The sequence below is a fragment of the Maylandia zebra genome, linkage group LG7 (assembly GCF_041146795.1).
Source record: "Maylandia zebra isolate NMK-2024a linkage group LG7, Mzebra_GT3a, whole genome shotgun sequence".
In the NCBI taxonomy this organism is placed as follows: Eukaryota; Metazoa; Chordata; class Actinopteri; order Cichliformes; family Cichlidae; genus Maylandia; species Maylandia zebra.
The window spans coordinates 62,397,730-62,412,809 of NC_135173.1; the positions used below are offsets into that span (position 1 = coordinate 62,397,730).

The window sequence follows — 15,080 nt, forward strand, 5'->3', positions numbered from 1 at the left end:
TGTGGGTCAGAGAGGATATCTGCACATCAGCCTTCAAAAGGAGGAATACAGTGTGTTATGTATTTAGCAATAGCAACACATTGTTCTTCGCAGAACAATACCAAATATGGTGCATGTGCAGATGATCTGCTTATGCAATTCCACAACATGTTTAATAAAGTAAGTCACATTTGCCTAAAAGGTTTGCAATGTGTCTAAGTAGTTAAATGGTAAAATGGTAAATGGCCTGTATTTGTATAGCGCTTTATTTAGTCCCTAAGGACCCCAAAGCGCTTTACACGTTCAGTCATCCACCCATTCACACACACATTCACACACTGGTGATGGCAAACTACATTGTTAAGTTATATAAGAGAACATAACAAACTGGCAATGAGGTGTGCCATTATTTGGGCGTGACTGGTTGAAACACATCCAACTCAACTTGAAATAAATTAAGTCAATGAGATTGGCAGTGTACATTCTGTGGCTCAAAGACTGAAACAGATACTTAATAAAACACGCTCAGATGTTCAAAGAAGGAATTGGCACTCTGAAAAATATTATATACTGGAGGACACCGCATAACCAAGATTTCACAAGGCATGTCCTGTACCTTGTGCTGTAAGTACCCACTTCAGCGGATAGAAGTCATATTCACAGCGGTGGCAGGTGGCAAACACAAAAAATTGATCTCACCCAGACTTACCTTCAGATGGAAATAGAAGAGACATCCAGGAAATATCTGGTGATAAACACTCACCAAGGCCTATATCAGTACAGCCGACTGGTATTTTGTATTGTCAGTGCCCCAGCAGTATAGGGCATTTTCATGAAAATGAAAAGGGGAATCAAGAAGTTGCGTCCCTTCTAATTTTAGCTACCAGGAGCCCAAATGGCCAAGGAATACACCAGACTTCTGAACTGTGGTTAGGCTCTGAACAGGCAGAGCCTTGAAGAAACTGGAATTAAGCCAGGATAAGATAAGAAAGAAAACATATAAGAAAAACATCCTTGTCCATCAAATGGATGAAGACAAAAAATGGAGTGACGGAAGGAGAGGTAAGTGACAGAAGTGACGTAAAAGTAAGTGACAGAAAGGAAATACTGTAAGTGAGACTTCCAGAGACTTGGCAGAAAAAATAGAATGGTAGGTCAGAACTGAGTGGTAGCTCAGAATTAAACAAGCATTTTTTAACCTTCATTTATACCAAAGTATACCAAACCTTTGACAAATAACTATCCATATCTGCTTAATTATTTCCAATACGCTGGAGGACGTCAATGAGAATTTGAACACTCTCCAAGATCTCCAAGGCCCAGAGCACATCTTCCCTAACCAAGAATGAGATGCCATCCTCCAAGTCACCCAGCTGACCCCCTGGTACAACATCGCTGGCCGGCAAAGACTTTGCCAACATCCTGAATTAACTCGATAAGCGATTGTCCCGCTTCAACGCAAGGTTGTCCTTAACCCTTGTGTGGTGTTCGTATTTTTGTTACTCAGCCAGTGTTCATGGGTCTGGTGGACCCGCTAGAGTTTTGGCTTTCCAAATTAACACTATCAAACAATTTTATGTTAAATTACTCAACAGATGTTTACTTCATCCCAATTACAAGACATATGAACAGCAAACATGGTTAATTTTTTCCCTTTACCTTTGTTAGATCACATTTATGAATTAATGTGCTTCTCGTTTTTCTTTTATATAAAATGTTATAAATAAATCAGTTATAATCAAGTGGAGTGAGTGGAAAGACACAACACATTTACACGTGAAAAAATAATTAATTGTTTAATTTTTCTTTTGAAAAAAACTGAACACGGGTCTCACAGACCCGAACACCATACAAGGGTTAATGGAGATTTTACACCGAGAATTTAAATCCCTGAGGGAATCTCTGAAATTCAGCCATCAGGAAGTGGAATCACTTGCTGCAGTAAAAGCCTCGCTATGGGACTCAGTCGGTCAAATCTCTGAGAATGTCACCCATCTCCACCAGACGCCAGCTTGTGGTGGGGTTCTGCGCGTTTGGGCAGATGGCTACCCGGCCTCAGTCGGGCATAGGGGTATGTGTCGGGGCAAGGTCTGCAGAGCTGCTGCAGCGGAGGCTGACGCGCTGCACGGCATCTGCAATCACGGAATAAAAGACTGAACTAGGTGCCAATCTTTCTAGAGTGAATTAAATTAAATGAGTCTTCACTAATACCATGGGAACGTACACATATTTGGAACAATCCTGATATACTACAGAACAATAATATGATAAACTTCCCAGTTTGGAGTTGTAAATTTCCTTAGGGATTAATCAAGTATTCTGGTGCTGATTCTGAGAAACGAATGAAATACTTGGAACATATAATCGAAGGAAAAGAGTTTTCTGACAGATTAGTTAAACAATATGGGATTATCAAGAATAAAATAAGAATATTTTTAGAATATCAACAAATTAAATCTATATATCTATATAGATTTTTATATTCTGTATGACTCACCCACGATCTGTGGCAGTGAGTAGCCTTCTAGGTCGAGCAGAATACTTCCTGTCTGCAGGCAGGTTCTCAGCTCAAACAGACTATGGAGGGTGAGTGTGGAAACATGAGGCTTGCTCCATCTTTCTCCTCCCTCCTCCACCTTCTCCTCAAACTTCACCCATCTACAACAAGGAGGGAAAATTAAGTTTTAATTCCCGAATTCAAGAAATTGTTACCTTACTGTGTGTGTGTGTGTACCTTGCAGACTCTTTCCACTCTAATTCACCACCCTCCTGCTGTAATGTATCCATCTCAGTGAATATTGTTGGTGTTGGAGTGCTATCATCCTCTCCCAGTATGTGGCGCAGCCTTTCAGCAGCAGGGGACACTACAAACAGAGGTCAAACAAGAGACAAAGTTAGCTTCAGATATCCAGTATATCCCAGTCAGCCAGTTTAAGATGGATTTATGTTCATCATATACAGAAATTATATAAAATTTCCATTGAAGGGTGTGTCTAGGCAAATTACATAACATTACATAAATACATAACAACAATATTTTCATGCGACTTCAGGGAGTGAAGAAGTCACTTGGATGAGTGATGAAACATTTCTCCCACTGAAAACGCTACATCCAGATGAACAGAATTGGGAACAATATTTTCATTAAATTCTCATTTTTTTCTGTTGTCATCATGTTTTTAAAGGAGTTTTAAGGGAGTTTTTTTCTGCTTCTGGAGGATTTAAATCCAGTATTTTCCTGAGTATTGGAAGCTCCCAATCGATTACAACACCATCCAGGGGTTAAATATCTTGCTTCATATATATATATATATATATATATATATATATAATATAAAATAAACATACTAGGGCTGGTATTCAATCTGAATTGGCTGTAGGTTTGCTAGATTCTGATGAGGACTTTAGATTCTTATAGCACTTCCTTTTTTCTTTTCTTTTAACTGTAAATAATTATATGTTATATAAACAATCCCCATCAGTTATCTCAAAAAGCAAAACACATGAGTCAGTTCTCTAATGACTATTTGAGAGTAATGTGCACTATTTTCTAATTTTACCCTGAACAGATCAATCTCTATTAACATCCTTAGCCTAGAGGCACTACTCATTTGCATCCCACCGTTTGTGTGTGGGTGTGTGGGTGTGTGGGCGGTGCGTGGTGGGGGTGGGGGCACTGGTCTTCGTTTATTCCTCCTTACAAAGAAGTAAAAAAATAGTCAAAAATCAATAACTCATACAAAGTGATAAAGCTGAGAAGTTCCTATTATAAGCACAAGTTTCACAGATCTTTTGCGACAGTGATGTTGATCATTTCAGTTATCTTTTTATTAAAATTATGTAATCTGTGTTACAGTGTGGTGTATAATGAAAATACAATAAAATGTTCCACGGTGCAACCAACAGAAGTTTCCATTACTGAGTTCTATCACTATTGGTCGGGCCACATTAGAGATTTGATTATGTTAATCTCTAACAGCCAGTATAACTCCACAGAGGTTGGTCATGGTGAATTATGATTGCAATGTTAAAGATCAATTTGGACCACTGGACAAAAGGACAAATACCCTCAAGCCAGAAGCTGACTTAACAGACAAAAATCATAGATAAAGAAAATTTCGATTCATAAATCACAAAACAAATAACTAAAACTTTAGATAAACATTAGCTCTTTGTATCATAGTCTTCATGAACATAGTTGAATAGGTGTAAATGTTTTCTTTTAGTTCTAAATACTACATAATGAGGTTGTAATAAATCTACTCAGAATTCTGAATTTGTTAAAATCTTAAAATAGAATCTTGTTCCTTCAGTTGCCGTGATTTGTGCTTAATTTAAAATAATGGGGCATACTTGTGGTTGTGATGGGCTACTTTATTGATTCAATGATGTTATCAGCCATTAATGCCCTTTCAGAATAATCAAAATCTTTGTATTATCTCCAAAGCTAAGAAAGTGCACACTATCTAAGCAATATAAAATGTAAGGGAATGCTATTATACTAAAGATAAAAGTAGTTAGCTTGCAGCTTGTGCTTATTTATTTCAGGTTAATACGGTATTTTTTTTAGTATTACTTTTTTATTCATTTATTCAACTTTACCTATTTGGGAGCCTGGCAATGTCCACTGGGAGGTTGTAATTGATGGGGAAAAGAGCCCAGAGTTTTCCATGCTCACTAAATCCAGAGACGCCAAAATCCCAAAAGTAACGGGTAAGATATCCTTAAACTTTGCGCTCAGAAAAAAAATGTAGCCCTCCAACTTATTCTTGTTTAAGTTGACTGTCCTTGGCTCAACACTGTTTGAGTGGAGACAAGTGACATACATTCACACTTTTTTCATATGTCTTTTCAGCTTGTCTTTTGGTATTTCAGTTAGCTGCAAATGTTTTGGTGAGCAGACCTACACCAGTCAAGCAGCTACAAAAAGGTTTCTGTAAGCTGTGATAGAATTCCACTAAAATCCCCAAATCAGCAAAGAGCCAGAGGCTTTAAGAGGGCTGATACACACCAGAGAGCCTTCTAGTACTCTGCTCCTGAACACAAATACAAACACACTCAGATGCAAGAAAAACAAGGACATTGCCCCCAACGTAACTTCTTCTTTTTGTCTCCGATTACTGCATCAGTGCCTTAACCTATCTATCTCAGACCTTGCGTTTGCTCTACATTATTACGAATCCTGATAGGAGCAGGTGATCTGCATACCACACACACTTACAGTCACACCAAATAATACACGCATGCATGCATGCGCACACAGTTTTAAGTTCCTCAGCTCTAATCAGCTTACAGGCTTCAGACTTCATGGCCGCTTGGGATCAGGACCATGCTGCAAAAACATTCATCACATACTGTGGCATATATACTCCAACTACGTAATTAAATTCTGTTCATGCAGGTGAAACTTTGGATTATCTAGCTAATAGCATAGATAAGGCCAGATCTTGTGCCTCCACCACTGCTGTGTATATATTTAGCTGTGTTGTTAAAATACCAGCAAAGTCTAATATGTTTCTGTGTTACTTATTTTCTAAATACTAGCCAGATTGCTATAACCCACTTAAGGTTGGAACTGAGGATTTTTTTTGTTTTAGGGCATTTTTTTTCAACTACACATGTCATGCTCCTGGGTCTTTAAGTTAATGTACTCTCAGGTTTTGTTAATTTAAATATCTTATGTTGTTTCTTGGTTTGTTTAGTCTGTATTTGGTGTGTATGTTTCTTTCATGTATTTATGTATTTTCTTTTTCTGTATTTTCTGCTAGTTTCATCCCTTGTGCCTTGCTTTAGACAAGTCAAGTCATGTGGCTTTACTGTCATTTCAACCATGTGCAGTGGTACAGTACACAGTGAAGCGAGACAACATTCCTTAAAGACCATAGTGCTACATATTACATATAACAGACAATCAACACAGGGCTACATAAAGTGCACGTGTGCAAAAATTGTAAAAAAAAATTAAATTAAATTAAATTTAAAAAAAACCTAAACAAATACACGGCAACACCAGACAGAACAGAATGATACAGACACAAGACAGTGCAGACATAAGACACTGCAGACACAACAGTGAATTAGAGAAGTGCAACAATTACAGTGTGTTGTGCAAAAGACTGAGCATTGTGCAACACATAACGTGATGTTTGAAGGTTTGCGTGCGTGCGTGTGTGCATGAAAATGTCCAGATAAGTGCTTGAGGTAGTGAGGTGTGTGTGTGTGTGTGTTTGTGTTTGCGTGTGTGTGTGTGTGTGTGTGTGTGTGTGTGTGTGTGTGTCAGACCAGTCACTGATGTAGTCTGGCGGCTTGGGGGAAGAAACTGTTTCGCAGTCTGGCAGTGAGGGCCCGAATGCTCCGGTACCACTTGCAAGAAGGCAGCAAGGTAAAAAAGTGTGTGAGGGATGTGTGGGGTCCTCCACATCGCTGGTGGCTTTGCAGATGCAGTGGATGCAATAGGTGTCTGTGATGGAGGGAAGAGTGGTTCCAATGATCTTCTCAGCTGTTCTCACTTTCACCATCCGTCTTGTGATCCAATACGGTGGAGTTACCATACCACACAGTGATGAAGCTGCTTAGGAAACTCTCGATAGTCTTTTCTCAGCTTCCACAGGAAGTAGAAACGCTGTTGGCCCTTCTTAGTTATGGAGCTGGTGTTTAGGGACCAGGAGAGGTTCTCCGTCAGGTGAACACCAAGGAATTTGGTGCTCTTGCGACCTGCACAGAGGATCCATTAATGTTAAGTGGTCAGTGATCTCTCCGTGCTCTACTGAAGTTAGCAATCATCTGTTTTGTTTTGTCCATGTTCAGACACAGGTTGTTGACTCTGCATCAGTCCTTTAGCTGTTGTACCTCCTCTCTGTATGCTGACTCACCATTCTTGTTGATGAGACCCAAAACAGTCTTGTCGAACTTGATGATGTGGTTCGAGCTGTGCTTTGCTGCACAGTCGTGAGTCTGCAGAGTGAACAGGAGTGGGCTGAGCACACATCCCTGAGGGGCTCCAGTGCTCAGTGTGGCCCTCACTGTTTCTAGGACCCCCTTGCCGTCTGCTCTGAAGGCGGAGTCTCAAGAATTTAGCAGTTCACGCACCTCTGAAGTCATCCACAGTTTCTGGTTGGAGAATATTAGGATAGTCTTGGAGACAGTGACATCATCAATGCACTTACTGATGTAGCTAGTCACAGATGTGTTGATGTGGTGTTGCAGCCTCCCTGAACATGTCACAGTCAGTGTGTTCAAAACAGTCCTGAAGAGCAGAGAGAGCTCCTGCAGGCCAGGTTCTCACTTGTCTCAGAACCGGTTTGCAGCGTTTGATGGGCAATCTGTAAGCCAGAATTAGCATGACAGACAAGGGGTCTGAGTAACCAATGTGGGGGCAGGGCTTCGCTTGGTACGCACTGGGAATATTTGTGTAAACATGATCCAGTGCGTTTGCCTTTCTCGTCACAAAGTCTACATAATGATGAAATTTCGGAAGCACTGACTTGAGATTTGCATGGTTGAAATCTCCAGCGATAATAAACGGTCCATTGGGGCTGGAGTTCTGCAGCTTGCTGATCACCCTATACAGCTCGCAGAGCGCCTCTTTAGTGTTAGCGCTGGGTGGGATGTATACTGCTGTAATGAGCACAGTAGTGAATTCCCAAGGTAAATAAAAAGGCCTGCATCTAACAGTGATAAACTCTACCAGCGATGAGCAGTAATTGGAAACTAGTACAGAGTTCTTGCGCCATTTCATGTTGATGTAGACACAGAAGCCACCACCGGGATTCTTACTGAACAGAGCTGCATTTCTATTGGCACGAAATAAGGTGAGTCCATGTAACTGAATATGATGCTTGTAATTTAGGAGTATTTGCCGTTAGTAAACATGAAGACCACTTGTTATGGTGTCCATGTGGCTCAGAAGTCCCAATGAAAAAGCCATAGAAAGCACTAAAACAACACCATTTTGGTCCGGAGTGGCCACTGCGTGCTATTGCTGCGCCGCTGTGGGAGAATAAGGTTTTACTTGATGGTACAGCCCTGGCCATATTTTGGATCACGGTGGCTAGATTTTGTTCTGTGTGTGTCCTCTGCCTTTTGGAGTCTCTGCAGGTCCTTCCTGATTGGAGAGCTGGCAGCTGCTGATTGGTTCTGTCATCTGATTCTGTGACTAATTGCTCTTCTGTGTGTATTTATAGTGCTGTGTTTCCCCGGGCAAGATACCAACCCCAAGTTGCTCTCCAATGTGTTTATCAGAGTGTGAATTTTAGACAGAAAGCACTTAAGCATAGAAAAAGTGGTTTTTTTTGAATGGGTGTGAATGGTTTCAATGAGACACGTTGTATGGAATGTATTTGAGTGCCTAGGTAAAGCAAAATAGCTCTATGTAATTTAATTAATGCTTCAATCGTAAATATGATATAAGGTTACAAATGATTAAGGCCTCTGACAGTGGCCTTAATCTCTGTGCTTGAGCTGATATACCTCATTGTTGACCATGATATTTTATTGCAACAATTAGAGCTTGTTGTAGATATTAAAGCTACTGCGCTGCAGTGGTTTGAATCATATGTACTTCCAATAGACTCCAATTTCTTCATGTAAATGAAGTGTCCTTTTCACACACTAAAATTAATTATGGAGTTCTACAGGGTTCCTGTAGACGTGGATGACATCTAATTTTCTGCTTCTAAGTTCAGATAAAACTAAGTTTATTGTATTGGGCCCTAAAAATCTTAGAAATATGGTGTCTAACCAGATGCTTGATCTGGATGGGATTACCTAGGCCTCCAGTAACACTGTGGGGAATCTTGAAGCCATTTTTTGACCAAGATATGTCCTTCAATGTGCCTGTTAAAAATATATGTAGGGTGGCTTTCTTCCATATTCGCATACTCTTAAAATAGAAACAGCCTGTCTTAAGACTTTCTTTTTTGACAAAACTTAGTTAGGGCTGATCAGGTGACCCTGAATTAACATAACCTTTTATGCTATGTTAGGCTGCAGAATGCTTTGCCATTTGATGAACTCCATCTGCTTTTTTTGGGTCCTCAGCTTTACAATAAACTTAGTCTGCATTATCTGCAGACTGTAACAACACACTAAGAAAGCAATTAGGCATAGAAAAAAGTGTTTGTATGAATGTGAAAATGTCAAATTAGAAGTTATTTTTCAAATTCAATTTCATACATGCAATTTGGTCTTGAGGTTTTTCTGTTGTTTATGTGGACATGCAAAAAAAGTAAAAAAATCAAAAAAAAAAAAAAGTTGTGGATGTTTGCCAGTGAGTCTTGTTGTTAATTTGTGGCACACAGTGGCCACTAATGGTACTGCAGCAGAAAAAATACCTTAAATGGTAAATGGCCTGTATTTATATAGCGCTTTTACTAGTCCGTAAGGACCCCAAAGCGCTTTACATATCCAGTCATCCACCCATTCACACACAGGTGATGGCAAGCTACATTGTAGCCACAGCCACCCTGGGGCGCACTGACAGAGGCGAGGCTGCCGAACACTGGCGCCACCGGGCCCTCTGACCACCACCAGTAGGCAACGGGTGAAGTGTCTTGCCCAAGGACACAACGACCGAGACTGTCCGAGCCGGGGCTCGAACCGGCAACCTTCCGATTACAAGGCGAACTCCTAACTCTTGAGCCACGATCGCCCCATACCTTGTTGCCGAAAAGGGGAAAGAAAAAAACCAGCACAGTTTGAAGGGCAAAATGATTTTTTTCAATGCATTCATATAAGTTCCATCTACTTTCTACAAATTATCCAAGCCTGATAATCAGATAATAAACATGGATGTACATATCTCCACCAGGAGGTAACCAGGACACAAATCAATGTTTTTCAGTAATTATCCTAACTTTAGAGTGATGTGTGAAGATCACCTAGATTGACATTTAATTTAAAGCTTCATGCTTCAAGCTTCACTTTCTTTACCGCTAAAAACTACTAAAGCATCCAGTCTGTCCAGCCCCTTGAGATGCGTGAAGCCCTTCACTTGAGGCAGTAATCCACAACGCAATTCAGAAAAAGCACCCTTTTCCTATTGCTACTAACAGACTATGAGAGAAAACTATGTGGAAAAACAACCACACTAGGCTGTAGGGCGACCCAATTAATTAAATTAATAAAATTTAGCCTTCCCAAAATTAAATGAGTGAGCGATATGTAAAATAAATGAAAATACACTCTCTTTAAAATGCAAAGTAAAAGCAACTAGGCTCAGCTGCAGTGGAGGGGTGGAGCGGTGGGTTCAGGGGACAGTGCCAGGGAATGCTGGCCAGGACTGCTGATAGCCATCACTTTAACCATGCCTTCCCTATTTCAGCAGCTGCCAGGTCCCTGTGGGAGAGCTGGTGTTTGGAGGTGAAGGAAGTGGCTGGAAGCTGCAGAGAGGTCACAAAAGTGAAAAGCATCATGAATAAACACATACTTACCTTTCAAAACTGTGTATAGTGGGTCTTTTTATAACAGTGGTGCCAAAACCTGGGCTGTGGTATGGTGGACCTGTGACTGGCCCAGCCAATTGAGGTGCTGGCCCTGATGGTGTTGAGCTGGTGGCCATGCATTGGGAGCAGGTGGTGGTGCATCATTGGCAATTAGAACAGCTACAAGTCCAGTCAAAGAGCCACATAAAGGAGTTGGAGAGTGGTTGCTCTGCTTGTTCCTCAATGACACCACTAGAGTTGATGGGGAAAGGAGATGATCTTCAGGCTTTCTCAGATTTCTTTCAGGCCACAGCAGAAAGACCTGAGAAAAAGTAAAGGCTGAGACTACTCCCGGTGCCCAGGCGGTGACTCTCAACTTAGAGAAGATGGCCGTTGGCTGGTAGTGGACCAATTAGGCCTCGCACCACCAAATCAGTGAGTGGGGCTCCTCGCAGATACTGATAGTGGGTCCACTGCCACTGACTGGGCAGGCTAGATGTTGTTGTGACCCTGCCCAAGGATCACCTTTCAGCACAGCTGAGGGAGGTGGTGGGAGTCACAACATCGGCTGGAAGCCGCCCAGTTCTCCGAGGAGGAGGAGACAGAAGGGCCTTCTCTGGAAGCTCTGTCAGCTCCAGCTATCTTGTCCACAGGAGATTCCCACTAAAGTAGTTTGGTGACGACACTTCTATAGTTATCATTTGACTAAGTGATAAAAACTGATCACACACGGATCAAAAGTACACTGACGTTATTCTATGAATATGGGATAAGAGGTCATATGGGTTATGACAAAACTTTGGAGCAAATAATGGTCCAATTTTATTGGCCAGCCATTTGGGGAATTCTAAAAGTGTCTTTGTGCTTAACTATTAATTGAGGTTCTGTTTGAGGGCATCAGCTTGGACCTCATATGTCATTTAACCGAGGTGCATAGGGATATATCTTCTTTCTGGTAGATTATGGAATGCAATATCAATTCAGTTCAATTCAGTTTTATTTATGTAGCGCCAAATCACAACAATATTATGAAGGCTATCCCGAAACAGTGCCGCTGCACACCATTTCTGTAAAGAGTGTGGCACAGGCACTGTTTCAGGAAATCTCCCGAGTCGGCATCTTGAAATCTCTGGTCTGGATTAGTGACAAATCAAAGTCTGGCATAGCCGAAGGTGAAGAGCCTGCCCCTCAAAGCAGATCACCATACTTCAAAATACTTCATATTTAGCAATTAATAATAACCAAAAATAAATCATATGCATGCTGAAGAGTTGTCTGCACCGGAAAGCAACACTAACTTACTCAACTGGTTGAAAAGACATCACAAACTGCAGTATAATGAATGTATGAACGCCAAGTGCAATGATTTCTAATGTTAATCGCCCAGTATCAGCTCACAGCTAATGAATTTCAGCCTTTACAGCAAGCCAGCATATCCATCCAGCTTGATAGGCAGAAAAACAATCAATCTCATTACATTTGTGAAAATGATGTTGTACCATCCAATAAACACAGTGGTTAACAAATGCTTCAGGAAAACTTACCAAATGAGAGAGATGTTATCCCCTATACCTACCATGACTTTCCAACCTCCAGACTTCACAGGAGAACACTATAATATTTCCGGGGTGATGTTCAGTGCGTTTTGACCTTCAAACTTGGTGTGTATTTTGATTTTCCTAGTATTTCACAGGCTTGTCTAAATGCTTCAATATAGTTTTTCTTCAGGAATGGAGTCTTGCATGGTGAGCATGCATACAGACCATGGCAGTTGAGTGTATTGCTTATTGTTTTCTTTGAAACAATTGTACCTGCTGATTCCAGGTCTTTTTGTAGCTCTCCACAAGTGGTCCTTGGCTCTTGGAAAGCTCTTCTAATAATTATTTTACTCCTCTGCCTTTTCCTAGGGTGAGGAAATCTTGCTTAAATCAGTTGGGACAGAACCAGCTGGTATTAATATTCATTAAGTAGCAGGATTGCTTTCTAATTACTGAGAGTTCAGCTGGTGTAATGACTTTCCAAGCCTTTTTGCATCTCCATTTCTATGTGCATGTCTATGTGTCATTTATCATAGTTACTCATAACTTATGAGTACTAATGACAAATAACACAGCTACACAGTGCAGGTAAACAGCTGTAAATGGCACAGGGAGAAAATGTATGGACATCTATGGTTTGATTTCTTTGCATGTGTGTACTGGATGGGTTGTTACTGACATCTGGTGAAAATTTTAAGTCAGTAACACATTGGTGACATGTTCAGTTTTACACACTGTATATATGAATGTATAATAATAATAATAATAATGGATTGGATTTATATAGCGCCTTTCAAGGCTCACTTATTTCTATGTCAAAGTAATTTCTGTCCAACAGTCACACACACTCACACTCTGATGAATGCAGTGGAGCAACTCAGGGTTCAGTATCTTGCCTAGTGATACTTTTGCATGAACTTGTTTTCTGATCTTTTGTGCATAGTGGTTATATGTTGCAGTTTAATTACTGTTATCATTAGTTATACAATAATTGTAATTATTATATAATTACTGGATGACAGAGTAAATTAAGTATGTCAATCTTAAAAAATCACAAGGTAAAAAGGCAAACAGTCACTTTTATTTAACACTTATGGATACTTTTATGAAAAACTTGATTTCTAACCTGTAGGATCGGCACGCTCACGACACTCTTCGCCATCCTCTTCATTATTATAGTGCTCGTCTTTGTTATAATATCCGCGATGTGAGTGTTCTCGCTGGTTATGGTGATCATAGTGTGTATGTCGTGAATCACGGTTGGCATCGCTGGCATAGGAGTGATGTCTGCGTCTTTTCCGCCGGTGGGAAACTGGAACACCGATGTAGAATGGCTGGGCCTCTGAGATGGAGAGAGAAACATTTCATTTGGATCTGATCAATGCAGTCAGAGCTTGAGGGGTGCTCTGAAAATGGGAACGTATTCTAAAAACTTCTGACTGGTTTCAGCATTATGCAGCATCTAACAGGTTTTAAAAATCAGATGTCATACATGAAATGTATATGTTTTTCAATTTGTGCTCTGCCCTCCTAGAAACACAGTTCACAAGTAGATGTATTTAGTCTGGGAATACCACCTAAATTAGTTTTTTCTGGGTTTTTTAATTAAGTGGAGCTATGTTGTCAAGGATAATAGAGCAAAATCTGTTAGAAAGTAATAAAATGTTCAACGTAATTGTAGAAGGTAAGGATGTCACCTATGCTTGACAAATTTCTGAAGACACTGGAGAAACATTTAGCAGTAACTGGAGTGACAGAAGAAACAGGGGATAGTGGCAGGAAGAGGGTGAGGAAGCATGTACCTTTTGTGTTTCTCCAAAACAAAGGTTTATAGTTCAGGGTAAGGGTTGGGATCATCACTGAAGATGACTTAGACCTCAGAGTTTAAAAAAAATCAGGGCACTTCCTCAGTTTTCTCTCGCATGGCAAAACGTTTTTTCAGTTAGTGTTTTTTCTTACTCACCATCATCATCATCATAGTGCCTATGACCCCTACTTCTTCCCTGTTGCCATTCATGGTGATCCATCCTGGAACAGAAACAAGATGACAGAAGATTACCTTGGAAATACGAATACTGAAGCACGAGAAAAAGCACCAGGTGGCAATTCCCTATGTGGTTTTTTTTTCCATCAACGTTTTATTCAAACTGAAAGTTTGAAGTTATAAAGAACATGTCTGCTTCCCAAAGCCAAACTTGAAACTGGATCCAGTGGGGAGGGGCCTGGTACCTGTAAGTTCTGCTTCCATGGTCCTTTTGGAACGTCCAAGAATCACAACAATCTTGCACTCTTACAGAGAAGTGCTCTATTGGGATGCTGTGGTACTATGAGGTCTTTAAGATGTAATGGGCTTGGTCACACAGGACTCAAGGTGCTGTTGGCAAAACGTTAGAGAGGAAATGACAAGTGAACCCCTATGAGCACTTTGCGACAGTAGGAAGGAAAAATTCCCAGTAGAATCAGGCCATCAATGCCAGATGGCTGCTAGTTTTGCGCACCATTCAAAGCTCTTCAGGTTAAAAGCCAACCTTGTGTAACCCTTGTGGTGTCCTCGGATCAAAAATGGTCCCAAGGTGAATGGCAAACAAGCATATGGGAATCCCGAGGACACCACAGGATCAGACCTGCAGCCCTACCAGTCCAGGCTACACTTGTCACTGCAGTAAGATCTTGTAAAAGGCAGTAACAAATTCTGTACTGAGATCTAGCAGATGAGTCCATTGTCTGAACTTCATTGCCTTTTCTGTGCTATGATCGGTAGGAACTTATGAATGAATCTCTTCATCATTTCCTCTGCAAAAGATCCCAACTTTTTTTGCAAATAATTCTCGATTGCAAGTTATTTACAATATCATCATAAGTCACCTACCCTCTAAAGGTGGGACAACAGATATCAGTGGCAAATAAACATTTGGTTTACCAGCTTTATAAACTATTTATATGAGCTATTTTGGTTGCAATGTTACAAAATTGAGTTTTCTATGAAGTGCTTACATATTAAAATATTTACAATGTACAATATTACAATGTTTAATAAAAACATTTCCTATTACATATATAAAAACACTTAACCCATACAAGTATTAATCATTATTTCAGCATTATGTGCATTGACAATGTTCTGTCAGTTTATTATTGCAAA

General features: G+C 40.4%; 1 protein-coding gene across 19 annotated transcripts in view; it reads right to left on the minus strand.

Annotated features, from left to right (window-relative positions):
- slc4a5b (solute carrier family 4 member 5b) overlaps positions 1-15,080 on the minus strand; it is a 74,345-nt gene that overhangs the window by 56,413 nt on the left and 2,852 nt on the right. For 17 of the 19 annotated variants that reach the window (XM_076886858.1, XM_076886860.1, XM_076886856.1 and 14 more), the window contains exons 2-5: positions 13,902-13,966; positions 13,065-13,280; positions 2,714-2,843; positions 2,477-2,637 (exon numbers count right to left, since the gene is read on the minus strand). In XM_076886858.1, the coding sequence (XP_076742973.1) occupies positions 2,477-2,637; positions 2,714-2,843; positions 13,065-13,280; positions 13,902-13,965 (571 nt within the window). In that variant the 5' untranslated portion in view covers position 13,966. Of the gene's footprint in view, positions 1-2,476; positions 2,638-2,713; positions 2,844-4,581; positions 5,132-13,064; positions 13,281-13,901; positions 13,967-14,167; positions 14,289-15,080 lie in introns of those variants that run through there. The other 2 variants (XM_076886852.1, XM_076886857.1) reach the window with 2 other exon arrangements.